This window comes from Papaver somniferum, chromosome 7 (genome assembly GCF_003573695.1).
Source record: "Papaver somniferum cultivar HN1 chromosome 7, ASM357369v1, whole genome shotgun sequence".
NCBI classification, from domain to species: Eukaryota; Viridiplantae; Streptophyta; class Magnoliopsida; order Ranunculales; family Papaveraceae; genus Papaver; species Papaver somniferum.
The window spans coordinates 162,385,302-162,401,296 of NC_039364.1; the positions used below are offsets into that span (position 1 = coordinate 162,385,302).

Here is a 15,995-nt window from a genome sequence, read left to right on the forward strand (position 1 = left end):
AGTAGAGTCACCAACAAAAACATTTGGTAACCACGAGCTACTTCGGGAACCCAAAATTTTATGGCTATTCCTGAAATCTAAAAATTTCAATAAACCACTTCTGGGTCCATATTTATGGATTATTACAGGAATTAACAATTCCTATGTTGGATCGCTTCTGGGGTCAACAACATCTCATGAACTACTTCAGGAGTCCAGTATTTACGAAAAAGAAAAGATGTAACTAAAGCAAAATTTCAAGTAAAGAGATACATAAAAATACACACACTTATGGTACTAATATTAACAAATCTCCATCTTCGCCACCTTCAAAGTAGACGAATTATTAATTTATAAGTGTGCAAATGGATACATGTTTTATAGGAAGATTCCTCAATATCAGTCACAGGTCACTTTAGGAACTGCTGATAGAAACCGGTTAGCATTTTATAACGGATCACTTCTGAGACCGATCGGCTAGCGGAGCACGCCTTTTGCATCCATACTATGCTACACGATATTCCAACTTCTGGTGGAATAATTTTCACTTTTGAAGATTATTGTAGCAAAGGAAAATTAAATTTGTGCTATCCATTTAGGATGCAAACGATCCCTCACTCTAATTAATTAAAACGCTTAGTACCAAAAGTAGAAAAGGAAGTAACACGCCAAATTATCTAGTATGAGTGTATGCACTCACCATTGTTATACAATTCCGTTAATCAACTTACCTACAAATATCGACTTTTGGCTGATGTTTTTAAGAAAGAAACAAATTATCCTTGGTTTTGATGATACATGATGGAGACAGGATTGGGTGGAGCAACCAACCCATCCATAATCAAATAGTATCCTACACTCAAAAATAATAATCAAAGTGAGATACAATGTTAGGCAAGGCTATATACGTATATAAACAATGGAGAAAATAAATTAAGTAAAGAGAAGAAGAATGTTTGTCTATCTTCTTCATGCAATCAGCTCCCTGTTTTCTTTGCTTGTGAATTTGACCTGGCCAATTCGTCGATCGTTCCATATGTAATTGGACATCAAGTGAACCAGCTATTTTCTTTAGGGCAAACTCGTGATGATAACGTGTTGAATATCCATCATATTACGGATATAGTTCAGTCGATTCAAAACTGATAGAGTAAGTATAAGGCCTTAACTAATTAAGTAATAGCTACATACTGCTACTAGTGCTAACTAATTTGTATGTGCATGTACTGCTTGATCGTTAACGATAAAGTGAAAGAAAGGTTAAGAGGAAAAAATAGAATATAACTGTTCGGCTTATCTTATTTCTCTCTTAAAATGTACTCGTTACACAATGATACAATGGCCATTTATAGCCGAAGGGTGAAAATATAATGATGACACGTAATAGTAACATGTGTCAGAATTACACCAGATTCTTAAAGGTTAAGGAATTAGTTATCCTTATCTAAATTAAAACTAAATCTAGGAAAAGCCTAGATTGATCTCGACGGTAAAAATGGTGGGCCACAAACCGTGTTTACACAATAGTTTTGGTATTCAAAAACCAACATTAAGTTTGAATCTCTTTGAGTCTTATTCCTGCTTTGATAAATTGTTGGGACTGCATACTCAACCAGGGGTGAGCATTAGGGATCCAATCATGTCTATCCGTTTATTTGTTGGGTGGATGTCTGATCCGTACGCTAGTAAACCGGAAGTGGGGATCCAATCATGTCTATCCGTTTATTTGTTGGGTGGATGTCTGGTCCGTACGCTAGTAAACCGGGAGTGAGTATAGTTTGTGGGATCTAATAGATTTTGGACAGGGTGGGGGTGTTGCCTTAAAAATCCGTTGAACATCAGCGCCCAATACATTAACAATATATATGGGGATTTTATAAAGTATGAGGCTAGCATATTACTTACATATGATCACTTTATTTATTGTATCTCTTCACGGGCATTTACTTTCATCGAATTTTTAAGGCTTAAGCTTGAGAGGCAGAAAGAAAACACATATATCTGTATTTTGCGTTTTTAATAATGATTTATTGTGTTAATTATTGTGATTATGAATTGTAGATTTATAGATTCATAGATTTACTTCTGTGCGAGATTCGTTATTTATTAGAATTTAAACCATTTTCATTAGCTTTTTCTCTCTATTTAAAATATTAATTATTAAAAATAATAAATCTATTGGATCATCTGCATTTTCTCTGTTCTTCCTAGGGCTGCACATGGGCGGGTATGGGCGGGTATAAACTAAAACCAACCTCGCACCCACATACTGCGGTTTTTTTTTTCATAACCAACCCCGCACCCACAAACAGCGGGCGGGTTTTGTTACCCGCCCGCTACCGGTTGGGCGGGTATGGGTTTAAACGGGTTTAAACCCGCTTTATATTCAAGTATTTAGAGTAACTTCTATTCTCCTTGAATAAGTGAGAAAAAAAACCAAAACCCCCAAAATATTCATATCTAGGAAGTTCACAGATGAAGATTAAGTGTTGAATCTGTTGATTTTTCGATTGTTGTCGATTTCTGGTGAAGATTCGAAGTTGTTGTTATCGATTTCTGGTGAAGATTTCTGGTAATTGTCGTTCGTAGGTGAAGAAGAAGAACTGAGGAGGAAGAAGAGGAGAGGCCGAACAGAGAGAAGAGTGTAGAAAGTGAATGAGGGTTAGTGAAAAATACTATAACCCCCTGCTATATGGGTTCAACATATAGAAACCCCACAAAATGGATCCTCCACTATCAACTCCATTCTTTCAGATTTTGATATTTCTAGGCCCATTACTTTCAATTTTTAGGGCCAGATTTTGAAATTTTACCGGAAGCTGACGTCATCAGAAAATAACAAATACCAAGACTGACCTTTAGTATTTATACCTAATAAAACTAGTTATAGATTTCAGTTTCATTTTCTTTTTCACTCTCTCTCTCATCTGCTTTTTCATTCTCTCTCGGCAAAAGAAACAGGGAGGAGAATGCACATTTTCTAACCGATTTTTGCAATGAAAATCGATTTCAAAACCTAAATCTAAGGTTTACAAACAAAGATCTTGATTATCTAAACCTAAATTCAACATCAGCAGCACTTGTTATAGGGAGATTCGGTGAAAATCAATTGAAAAGAAGTGATAATCATTATCAACAAATAGATCTATAGGTTGCACGCAGAAGAAGAATAACATGGATGAAATAGTGAGATTCACCATCAAATCGAAAGAAATAGGTAATTTCTTCTTCTTTTGATCTGATTTCAGAATTGTTGCGTCAATCTATAATGCTTTTATCATTCTCTTCGATTTGAACTATTATTTATCGATTTTGTTTTTACGAAAATCTTTTTAGGGTTTGTAATCAACTCTAATTTGTAATTTTTTATGATTTTAAATGAAATTTCTCGATGAACTCGTTATCAAAGTTTAGATCTGTTAAAATCTAATCTCTATCTTGCTTTTAATATAAAAGTCTTGATAAGAAATTTCAAAATAATAGTAATTAGGTTTCTATATTGGAAATCAATGAATCTCTGTATCTTAAATCTCGATTAAAAATCAGTTTTCAGATTCGAAATCAGTGAATTAGCATCTCTATTACCCATTTATTTGTTATGAATTTCATCTAATTTGATTTTTCGATTCGATTCAAGTTAATATCTACTTGTATTTGTTCTTGAATGTTTGATTTTATTACAATCAAAATTTGATTTACTCATTTGAGACACATCAGATGTATATTTTGTATAATTTGGATTTCCACCAAATCAGAGTTTATAAATTTTGTAGAATTCCTCTTTGAGATACGTTTATGAGGATGGGGAGATTATGAAGATGGTTGAAAACAGTGAGAGAAGAAACGAGGAAGTTATAACTGAAGAATACATAGTCAATCTTCACAAACGCCTTCTTGGATGGTAACTACTCAATACATACCTTGTTATTATAGGATTTCTTTGTTGTTTGAATTGAATATACTTGACTGCTGCAAAAAATATTACGTCTTATATCATCATTGTGTGTATGAGGTCAAAGTGATGTTGGTTTTCATTTATGTTTGAAATTACTACAAAAATGCTACTTAATGTCATTTTGCATCATGTGATTCACGGTTTGATTGTGAAACTGAGTTAGTGATTCTACTCCGGTTGTTACTCCGAATGAAGTTAGTCAACCTGCGAAAAGGAGGTAGAGATTTGTTTAGAATGTTTAAAGAATTGAAGAGTCGGTTACAAATGATTAGGGAGGTTCGAAACCTCATGTGGTTGAAGAGGATTAGAAGTTTCTGGAGAAGAAAGAAATGCTTCGTGATTTCGAGCAACAACTGAGCAATGTATCTAAGCATGTAATAAATACTTGTGATGGTAGTATTAAGTGTTGATTTTGTTTTTCAGGATATATTATATTTATTCGAGTTAAATTCATTCTTTGGTGGTGCAGGCTGAAGGACTTGTGAAAGCTCAGCAGATATAGGAGAAACAATGAGTGAATTGGGTCTAGCATTCATCAAATTGATGAAATTTGAGAAGGAGGGGGCAATGTATAATTGTCAGAGAACACGAGCGGTGAATATGAAATGTGTTGCAACAGCCGCTGTGAAAGCAATCAGGTATTATCGAGAATTGAATTCACAATGACAAACATCTGGTACAATATTTTTTAACGAAACGAAGTTTGGAATGTTCTATCTAGTTGATTTGCAATTACTCAGAACTGAATGTGTACCTATAATTGAGAAGAAGGGATGTATAATGAGTAGCATCTTATTTTAAGTCAGCCTAGTTTTCCAAGAACGTAAGCACATGCCTTCAAATTTGAAATCAGAACCTGTTAACCTTTTCATTGTGACTATTTGTGGCAAATTTATCAATTTTTTGATGGACTTGAACATTTAATCACCCTCTAGACTCTAGTTTCTTTATTTTGTTATATATATAAACTCTTTTTAGTTCCTGATTTCGCATTTTAATACAGGACACCCTACATGAGTATCTTGGAAGATGGTTGCTGTCAGAGAATATGATAGAATCAAGGTATTATCAGTTCAGGTTCTCTAATATTAATTATCTGATGCTGACTTGATTTAATATAGAACTTACTTTCTCATAGTTCTGTTAATGACATTCATTCTTATTATGTATTTTAATTCCGAAACATTTATCATAAATAATTATATATATATATATATATATATATATATATATATTAAGCTTGATATGAGCCAGATGAATGTTTTACTGGTATTGGTATTCAGTTAGATAACTTCAATTCTTTATTCACATTACACAAGTAGGATGCATGTGTACCTAGAAGTTACACATGTTATATGCTTGTGTAACTCCTAATTACACAAGTAGGATGCATGTGTAACTTCTACTTAAACATTTTATATGCTTGTGTAACTCCTAATTACATAAGTAGGATGCATGTGTAACTCTGAATCCTGAGATCTCTGCAACCTGAACTCACTCATAGAACCAGAAGCTCTCGTAAAACATCTGTGAATTGATATTGAAGTTTAATGAACTCATATAATTCATTATCTTCTTAAGCTTTTTTGATTGATACATCTCTTTAATCTTGTTGGTTTCTTATGTTTTCTGAATTTTGTAGCCTACTGCGTGGTCGCAGCGAATCTGCCAGAAGACAAGTTCCAGTTGCATTTCTATAACGTGTCAAGGATTGACTTCAGCAAGAGATATAGATGAGTCAAGGCTGCAATTGCTGTTGCACACAACCTTAACAAGTAGTTTGGGTAATTCTTTCAAAATTTACCTGTCAATAGGAAACAATAACGTTAATAATTATGTATCTCTAAAGTCATGAATTTGAGTACTGCTAAGTATATGGATGTGTAACTGCATATTACACTAGCCAAGTGGATATGTAACTTCTTATTACATAAGCCATATGGATGTGTAACTACAGTTTACACAAGCCATATGGATGTGTAACTACCGTTTACACAAGTCATTGCATGTGTACCTGCTAAGTATATTTTTGTTTTACGTTTCAAGTGTGTAGATTTTGTGTCCTGGTTTGTGAATTTGGATTTATTGGGCTTAAGTAGTAACGCAATATACCTAAGATGGATTTACATAACTGATGGAAGTGGAGATTCGGAATGGCACAAATCTTCATGGATCTTCCAAGGATTCACACTGGTGTTATGGCCACTTGGTGCGCAAGGGAGTGGTTTAATTTTTACAGTTCTCTATGTTCTATATTTTCTAAAGCTTGTGTATTATCTGAAAATTTAACTTTTAACTTATAGGTTGGTACTTGAGTTTTGCATCATTTGATGCGTTGTGAGGGGTGCAACACTAATGGTTAAAGTTTTCTGTCATATATTCTAGGCGTGAACTTTTTGTTTCATTGAAAGATTTAGGAGAGAGGTCTGAAATAAAGAAGAAAGTGATATGAAGACACCGATTGGTAAGTTTGATGGAACAACTGCACAAACAACATAATACGTTGGTCTGTGATCATGGGGTCGGTATGTAACTTCTACATGTGTAAATTCTAGTTACACAAGTTAAATAGATGTGTAATTTTTAGTTACACATGCTAATCAGATGTGTAACTTCTAGTTACACAAGCTAAACAGATGTGTAATTTGTAGTTACACATGCTAATTAGATGTGTAACTTTTACTTACACATACTGATTTTGATGTAGTTTTTTAGAGCAGTTTTATCTTGATTTCGTTATCTTGATTTCAAATTTGTTAACTTTTGCTTGTTGACCAAAATCTGAATTTACTTTTTGTTCTTGAATGATTATTTCAGCTTGTATTTCTAGTTCAGCTACTTCATTCCCCTCTTACAATAGTGATGGTGGTGGATCTTACTTGATCTGTTAAGTTATTGAACCTTAATTCTTTTTATTAGTTCTTCACTGCTTGTTATATTTCATGATCGCAGACCTTTTTTATACAGATAATCAATTTTTGATTGGTGAAAATATGGGATTTTACTTGTATAGTTATCTTTCTTCTGCTCATGCTTTTCCTTCTTTCATATAATGATGTTGCCATGATTCTTTGATTGTTGAATCAAAGCTTGGATTTTACTTACTATACAGAATGAGCACTGGTATAACAATTATGGTCAAATATTTTACTATATAGAAGGGTATACATGTTTGTGCATCGACACGGCGACTGACATGGTAAACACAGGTTCAATAAAGTTAGGGTTAGGTTCATGTTATGAACATTCTTATGTTTTGTGATTTCTCTTGTTAGCTAGTTCGATCTAACTAGGCTGCAAAAATGTCAAAATTCTGAAATCGTGTAACTGCTAGTTACACATGCCAATTGGATGTGTAACTGCGAGTTACACATGCCAATTGAATGTGTAACTGCTAGTTACATGTGGTAATTATATGTGTAAAACTTAAGATTTGTATATCTTATGTCATGCATTCATATTTTTTTATGTTCTGGTCTGATACTGGAATACCAATCAGTCTTTCCATTCATAAATATTGATTTATTCATCTCTTTACAGGCTATCCTCTCTGAGCAGATGAGTTAGGAGGTATGATTGCGTAAGACTTGAGATGACAGAGAAGAATATGAAGATCAATTGATGTTTTGGATTGGTGTGTCAATCTGCAGGTGTTGATTATTAATATTACCCTCAATTACACTACATAGATGCATGTGTAACTCTCAATTACACTAGATAGATGCATATGTAACTCTCGATTACGCTAGACAAATGCGTGTGTAAATTCTAGTTACACATGCTAAAAAATTGTTGTAAATGAATATTAAAGTAATACATGTATTTTTTTTTTATGTTCTTTTTTTGATGTCTATTTTTTGCATATATATACAAGTGTAACTTTGCATTACACATGCCATAAGGATGTGTAACTTCTGGATACACATGCCATATGCATGTGTAACTTATGTTTACACATTCACACTGTACTTTAATAATTCGGGGCCTAGATTTAATAATTTTGGGCCTAGATTTAAATTTTATTTAATTATGGGCTTGACAATATTCATAAGGTCTTTTAATAATTCGGGACCTAGGTTTAAACTTCTTTTAATTAAGGGCCTCATATTATGGGTTACCCATGGGTGGGGCCTGAGCCTAATTTTCCCATGAGGGTTATCAGTTATCCTATCTACTAGTATTAGGGTTTTATAATGGACGAATAGGATTAGTTTTATCTAATGGTATATAATCTAAGGGTTTTTTGGGCGGGTATGGGCGGGTATTGGCTTAAACCAACCTCGCACCCACAGACAACGGTTTTTTTTTTTCATAACCAACCCCGCACCCACAACGGGCGGGTATGGATTAAAAACCCACGGACTTAACGGGTACGGGTGGGTTTGGGTATCGTGGGCGGGTCTTGTGCAGCCCTAGTTCTTCCACAGATTTAATATGTGCAAAAGAATAAATAAATCCATTGGATCTCGCACTACAGAGGTATTCGCGGTTAGTATTCAGATACCGTTCCAATCTGGACCATGCTCACCCTCTCGGATATAACGCCTCCACAAGCCCCTAATTCCCGGGTTAATTTATTTCTCAAAACAATAACTTAAAAAGCACACTGCAGGAAATGTTAAGTATTTCCATGATTGCTAAGATACCAACATTAACAGAGCGTGTACCACATTAGTGATCCAACAATCAAGATCTCTTGTACTAATATTTTTGTTTTTTTATGAAATGGTACTAGCCCCACTAATGGTGTGCCCGCCTTTAGCAATTCTGAGTATTTCTGGTCCAGAGACTTTATCACGTGTTTTAACTAAACGAAGTCTATCTTAAACATTAAACTCGATTAACAAAAAAAAAAAAGTCCCCAAATTGTAGAACTGAAAGAAACACAGAAGTTAAAAGATCAACACAGAGTTCAGAAAGGGAGACAGAGATTAGAAACCTTCGATGCACAGACGAAAACCCTAGATTCTTATTCCTTGTTCATTCAATCCCAAAGACAAATCTTTGATTCTCTCCTTCTACATTCACTGTTTTAATTTAAGGTAATAACGTCAAAAAACTTTCAATCTTTTTTCAGCTCCTTTCATTACTTGCTAAATTTCAAGTTTGTTAATTTAATTTCATAGATTATGATTTGTTAGTTTTGAAGGAATTTTAGATTCGTAACATCAATTCTCAGTAACCAGAAAAAAAGGGTTTCTTGAATTTTAACCTATCTTTATTCAGAACCCTTCAAGATTGTTCCTTTCTCAGAATGTACATCTGTTTGATTAATTTATGTAACGAGCTAAATTTGTTGAAAATAGGCAAAATCCGTTACTTGTTCTTGGCGCTAGGTTTTCTGAATGCTAGTTTTGTTTTCCCTGTGAATCCCAATGGGCTTAATAATAGTGGTTAGAAAAAACTTAGTGTGCCATCAGCTAGGGGGGCACTTGCCCAATGACCTATACCTGCTTCGTCGGTACCATTGATTTGTTTGAATGCATATTGTCACCTGTTCTGTGTAGCTTTTTGGCTTAAATGACATTATAGATTATGAAGTTTATGAATGTTCTTTGTTTCCATATAAGCATCAGTTGTATATAGACATTGATTCTAATCCGACTGCCTAATTACTCATCTGGATTATATCTATCATTGCCTGAATGTATGTGCAATTCATATATTTTTCCATGCATATTACAATGCAGATGTAATATCTGTAGTGAATTGTAGCTCTCTTGCCTTTTTTTGGGAAATATGTAATCTGTTGATTAACGGGCATTCCTTTTATGATTTGCTTCGAGTAGTCTCAATTGTAGTTATGCAATGTTCTTTTGGATTTGTCTTTGTTTTGTTTCCTTATTTTGGCTTACCGGCTTCGTTTTGCAGTGAATCTCAACTCAATACAAGAAACGTACAAAGTTCTGGTTCATATCAAATAATTACAATGAAAGAAACTGAACAAGCTGGGGATCCACAAACTTTTGAAACTCCAGAAAAGCAAAAACTGAGACGGGGGTCTAGAAAGCGCGGCAGTAATTCACAGGTTGTAAGTTCTCGAATTACCCGTTCACGTCTTGCTGCTGACTGGACTACAGAAGAACTGGTCACTCTTGTGACAGAAACTGTTGCTATTGACGCAGCTTTCTCTAGAGCTTTGCCTTCTATTCAGAAATGGAAAATGATATCTGATAAATGCACGGCTCTGGGTGTTGGTAGATCATCAGACCAATGCCACAGAAAGTGGGAGTCATTACTTGTTGACTACAAAAAAATCAAGGACTGGGAATCTAAGCGTGGCCTTGTTTCATATTGGTCTTTGGAGAAGGAGAGGAAAATGGAACATGAACTTCCGATTTCCTTTGATGCTGAACTGTTTAAGTGCCTCGATGAGAGTTTAAAGTTACAAGGGTATCAATCGGAGTCAGACCATGGTGGCAGTGAATCAGAGGCAGAAGTTGAAAAGCTAAATGATATTACTATTTCAGGTACGAGTTTAGTGTTTTGCAAAATTAATTTGATAGCTTTAAATATTTTTTATTTGTCTATCATAAAAATATATCAGTTTGTTAATTTGTCTGCACTACCAATTAGATAAGTTAATCTATCTATATAATGTTCCCGATTTTCTGATTGCCCACTATTCAGAGAATAATGTAGGAATTGTTTCCGATTTGTGCATTCTTCATATGCTTAGTGGGAAACCTCCTGTTTTTTATGCTATGTGCACTAGCTTGCTAGAATTTAGTCCCATACTTGGACTGAGTATATGCAAATTTACATAGTTTTGTTAAAGCTGAGAATCACAAATTTTGATACTCAAAAGCACTCTACTTAAAGAAGTACAGCGTTCCTCTATCATAAGATTTAGGCTGAAACTCATCCAGGAGTCTTCAAAGTTTGGAGCTGAAAACTTTTATGACAAAGTTGGTTCATGACAGCGATGTGGACCTTGATTAGATGATTAGAGATTTCAATCAGTTCGTTGTGGACATATTCCAATGTCTGTAAAGTTATAAGGTAGGTTATTTCTTGTTCCAGTGATCACATGTCTCATAACCATTGAAGTGTTCTGATAAGTAGAAGTGTTTCAGTAAAGGTGCTTGTATGCAAAAATTATCTGAAGAGTACAAGGAATTTTTTCATCCCAGCCTCTATGCATGTTACAGTGTACAATGATTATGAATTAGCTATGCAGCTGACTTGAATTCTCCAGAATCAGCATTAGCTGGAATATAAATTCTTGAAACTGTGTTTATATTTCTTGTCAATGTTAATTTTTCAAATTAATTACAGTTCATTTTGGTATTTCAGATTTGAAGAAACAAAGTGGTTCAACACAAGGTCGTCAGAAGAGCAAGAGGGGTCCGCCTAAAAGCAAGATAACTGAAACAGCCAAGGAGCAAGGCAAGATAACAGTATCGGTTGAACCGGAAGGCAACGTAGTTGAAACTGCTGAAAATGAAAGTATTGTTGCAGAAGAGACTGTTAAGAAAGGCAGGGTAGGTCGACCTAAAGTAAAGATAACAGAAACGACCGAACATAATGGAGATGTAACAGAAGCGACTGAACAGATTGGAGGTATAAAACAACCGGCTGAAGAAGAAGGCAAAGCGATAGAAGAGACGGTACCGAAACACAGGTTTGGTCGGCCTAAAACCAAGGTAACAGAAACGGCTGAAGAAGAAGTTATTGAAGAAGAAGGCAAGGCGATAGAAGAGACGGTACAGAAACACAGGTTTGGTCGGCCTAAAACCAAGGTAACAGAAACGGCTGAAGAAGAAGGTAATGAAAAAGAAGGCAAGGCGATAGAAGAGACGGTACAGAAACGCAGGTTTGGTCGGCCTAAAACCAAGGTAACAGAAACGGCTGAAGAAGAAGGTAAAGTAACAGAAGCGGCACTGCAGAAACAAAGGTTCGGTCGGCCTAAAACCAAGGTAACAGAATCAGCTGAACAGAAAGGAGAGAGAACAGTAGGGGCGGAGCAGGAAGGTAAGGTAATAGAAACAGCAGTACAGAAAGGTAGAGTAAGTGGGCTTAAAAGAAAGTCAACAGATACAACGTCTGAGCAGAAAGGCAAGGAAACTGAAACAGCTGAGGAAAACGGCAAGAGTACAAAAGTGGATGTGCAGAAAAGGGTAGGTCGCCCTAAAAGCAAGGTAATAGAGATGACTCAAAAAACACGTGCGGATGTGGAACTTATACATGCCATATTGAGAGGAGACCTCAACCCTAAGGACATTGACTTGAACGAACCAAGGAATCCTGGAATGCTGCAAACGGAAACGGCAAGGCGACAAGCTGATGATCTGATCGAAGTTCTAGGAAGTCTTGTTGACAATCTTATCCAGCTAACAGACATGGTCGAAGGGCGTGCTTAATTGACTAGGTATTCATTCAGGTAGCTAAATCTCTAGCATCAGTGGTGTAAATTGGTAGCATTTAGTTCCTAACCCAAGTTTTTTTTGTTTCACAATTCTGGTTGATGTTAGGGTTGAACTCATATAACAAATATTTTAAAATGTTTTTGTGCTCTTTGCTGCAAAAGTACGAGTACGAACTCTACATAAGTAAACCTGCAGTGCAATTTCATACTTTCGTAAAGGCATCAGAACCCTTCAGTTCTCATTTCTTAAACAGGTCTGAGCCAGCTAATTTCTTTGGACGCCAGGGTGATGGTTCAGGTGGACACTACAAACAAAACTAATACATCCAGGTGTCCATGTTCATTCCAAAAAGTATTGTCCTTGTACATTCCGGTGGCCGACGCATCTCCAGAAACAAAAATCAAAATCCAAATTCAAAATCAAAATCAATTTTGTGTTGTGGTAATTATCGATATTTATGTTCCAAGTACATGTACCAAGACAAGATACTTGATTATAAATTGCCCTAGAAAATTTGACTTGCTTGGTAGAGAAACCAAGTTTCATGTCTGGAACAACCGCAAACCAAATGTCCTTGGTGTACACAGCCTTGTCTATGGCAGTGGTTACTTTGATTCTCCTATGGCGGCAAAGGATGGCCAGAATCACCACCACCGGTAGGTTACCTCCAGGGCCTCCAGGTTGGCCAGTTGTCGGCAACCTCTTCGATTTAGGAACCATGCCACATCAAAAATTAGCCAACCATAAACATAAGTATGGACCGCTGATTTGGTTACGCTTGGGTTCTCTTGATACTCTTGTTGTGTCTTCAGTAGAGGCCACAATGGAAATGTTCAAAAACCATGATCACTCTTTCTGCAACCGTTACATAAACGAGGCTATGAAAATTCGCGACACTTACAAATCCACCATTTCGCTGGGAGACTATGGTTCGTATTGGCGAATGCTGAGAAGACTATGCGCAAGCGAACTTTTCTCCCGCAAAAGCATTAATGGAACTGCACCTTTACGCAGGAAATGTGTGGACAAGATGCTAGAGTGGATAACAAATGAGGCAAAAGAGACTGGAAGCGGCGGCGGCGTTGAGGTGGCACGGTATGTTTATGCCACATGCTTCAACGTCATGGGTAGCATCGTTTTCTCTCGAGATGACCTTGTGGATCCAGACTCCACTGTAGGAAATGATTTCTTTAACTTCAATGCTGAGCTTACGGAGCTCGCAGTAAAACCAAATTCAGCTGATTTCTTCCCTTCTTTGCGTTGGTTAGACCCGCAAGGTTTGAAAAAGAGGATTGGAGAGAAGCAGGCACAAATTCTTCAGATCATTGGTTCATTCATCGAGGAAAGGCGATGCGTGACAAAGGACATGGACAGGAACATAGAACTCGCACACAACACGAAAACGGAGAAGAAAAAGACGGATTTCTTGGATGTCTTGATGGAATTTGAAGGCAATGGGAAGGATGGACCAACTAAAATTTCAGATGCAAATCTCACTGTCTTTATTTTGGTGCGTGTTACCCTGACTGATAGACAAACGTTTGTTTTCCCTTCATAGAATTCATGACTAACACTTGTTGTGGTTATCATGCAGGAATTATTTATGGGAGCAACAGAGACGACAAGCACGACAATAGAATGGGCAATGACAGAACTCCTCCGCAATCCAGAGACAATGAAGAAGGCCAAAGCTGAGATTTCTCAAGTTATAGGCCACGACAGGAAACTTGAAGAGAATGACATAAAAGATCTACCCTATCTAAACGCAGTAATCAAAGAGGCACTGAGATTACATCCTGCTGCACCATTACTGGCACCTCGGATTGCTGTTACAGACACCGAGTTGATGGGATATCGGATACCCAAAGACACCATGGTGTTGGTGAATATCTGGGGAATGGGAAGGGACCCAAGTGTTTGGGGTGCTGATCATTTGTTGTTCAAACCAGAACGGTTCTTGAGTTCTAATCTGGATTACCGTGGACAGAATTTCGAGTTTATACCATTTGGAGCAGGGAGGCGTATTTGTCCAGGAATCTCAATGACTCAACAAATGCTACCACTGGCCTTAGGATCACTTGTCCAATCTTTTGAATGGGTTCTTGAGAATGGCATAACACCTGATACTGTAGACTTGGGAGAAAGGATGGGCATCACATTGCGTAAAGCCATTCCCTTGAAGGCAGTACCAAGATTGGTTACCCCCAGAAAGGGTTTCGCAGTGGCTAGTGTTTAAGATTATCGCTCAGGGTTCGCAGAACTCATACAAAATAAATAAATAAATAAAGAATTATTATATCAATCTTCTAAGGAAAGGTTGTGTGCATGTATGTGGGTGAAAGAGCGGTCCAGATCATCCTGAAATTTGGACGGTAAAGATTATGCGGTCCAGATCATCCTGAAATTTGGACGGTAAAGATTATGCCTCGGCCCTCTTAACTTTATTTCTGCAGGTTAACCCCTAACCTTCACTCTGCCGGATTCTAACTAAACGGTGTAGCCTAAAAAGATTTCTAACTTAAGTTGATGTCAGCACTACAACCCCATATATCAATCCCGGCGCAGCTAATCCTAATCCTACCCAAAAGCTCACCTTGGCTATGTGGACAGCTGTAATTCTAATCAGATATCATATTTCAATCATAAGAAGTTGGTTAACAATCTTGAAGATGTTTGTTATCGAATGGTTTTTGGTTGATTTTTATCTAGGTGTTTCACTGTAAATAAAAGTTCACAAGTTGCACTCCAACTATTTGACAGCACATCCCAGGGACAAATTTCTTAACTCTCAATCTGTACGAGTTTGCTATGAATTTACTCTGAAAATATCTTTATAGATTTTGGCCAGTAATAAATTTATGCAATTGCAGCATTTTTTTCAAGTTTTGTAACACCGTTGCCGTTGGTTTCCTAGAATTGCACACGCTTAAGAAGATGTCTACCGATGGTCCGATGGTGAACAAAGTAAGTTGTTTAAGACTTGAGTTGTTATTTTTAATAGTTAATTCTCTTTCCGGTCATATCCAAAGCATAACAACATTAGAAAAAGCGCACCAGAACATGGAGCAGGATCAATCCATAGTAAGCCTGCTATTTTTTTCCTCATTGTTTATTACTTTATACGATGTATTTTTACCCAACCTAAGAGGTAAGGCTTAGTCGGAGTCTCACAACCATAGAACGATTTGTTGGGTGCAATAATCAAAAACAAAGAAAAATCAAATAAGCAAAAGTTATTGATACTTAGCTCCTTTATAATGGAAGTGATTGCTTTGACGAAACGAACAAGCTCCCCGTATCTCCGCAACAGCAACAAGGAAAAACTTTGGAAAATAGAGTGAGTCACGTGTTCAACACGCTGTCCTTAAGACATTAACGCCCGGCTACACTCAAGAGTGATGCTATAGCCCTCACAGGACGGATATCTCCAGGATAAAACACCCTAATACACCTACTACTAGCATATGTAGTAGATGCTCAACTTGAGCTTGGCAACTCCGAAAAAACCGTTAAGGAAAATCGTGAATGCTTAAAAACCGCTATAAAATATTTTCCCTTAGGGGTCCCTCTAAAATATAGAGCAACCCCTTTCCCGTAGATTTTACAAAAGTAGTGAAATTCTTTATATAATTGACAAATACAACTTAAGAAGAAAAACTCCCCGATGTGGGACTAAAAGGTTTATATAGTTT

The 15,995-nt window shown here is 36.4% G+C and overlaps 2 protein-coding genes across 2 annotated transcripts; both read left to right on the top strand.

The window, feature by feature from the left end:
- Positions 1-8,779: 8,779 nt before the first annotated feature.
- LOC113298940 lies at positions 8,780-12,508 on the top strand. Its single transcript, XM_026547839.1, has 3 exons — positions 8,780-8,976; positions 9,806-10,404; positions 11,231-12,508. Exons 2-3 carry the CDS (start codon positions 9,864-9,866, stop codon positions 12,295-12,297), a joined length of 1,608 nt encoding a protein of 535 aa, XP_026403624.1. The 5' UTR covers positions 8,780-8,976; positions 9,806-9,863; the 3' UTR covers positions 12,298-12,508.
- Positions 12,509-12,937: 429 nt separating this feature from the next.
- Positions 12,938-14,539, top strand: LOC113295468 (cytochrome P450 76A1-like). The gene is made up of 2 exons (XM_026543805.1): positions 12,938-13,813; positions 13,898-14,539. Exons 1-2 carry the CDS (start codon positions 12,938-12,940, stop codon positions 14,537-14,539), a joined length of 1,518 nt encoding a protein of 505 aa, XP_026399590.1.
- Positions 14,540-15,995: the final 1,456 nt, after the last annotated feature.

What these genes read in the sequence shown, in the direction of transcription:
- LOC113298940 (XM_026547839.1), top strand. Translation starts at nt 9,864, where the DNA reads ATGAAAGAAACTGAACAAGCTGGGGATCCACAAACTTTTGAAACTCCA. An exon ending in AAATGATATTACTATTTCAG is followed by an intron (nt 10,405 to 11,230) that starts GTACGAGTTTAG and finishes TTGGTATTTCAG; the next exon opens with ATTTGAAGAAACAAAGTGGT.
- LOC113295468 (XM_026543805.1), top strand. Translation starts at nt 12,938, where the DNA reads ATGGCCAGAATCACCACCACCGGTAGGTTACCTCCAGGGCCTCCAGGT. An exon ending in ATCTCACTGTCTTTATTTTG is followed by an intron (nt 13,814 to 13,897) that starts GTGCGTGTTACC and finishes GTTATCATGCAG; the next exon opens with GAATTATTTATGGGAGCAAC.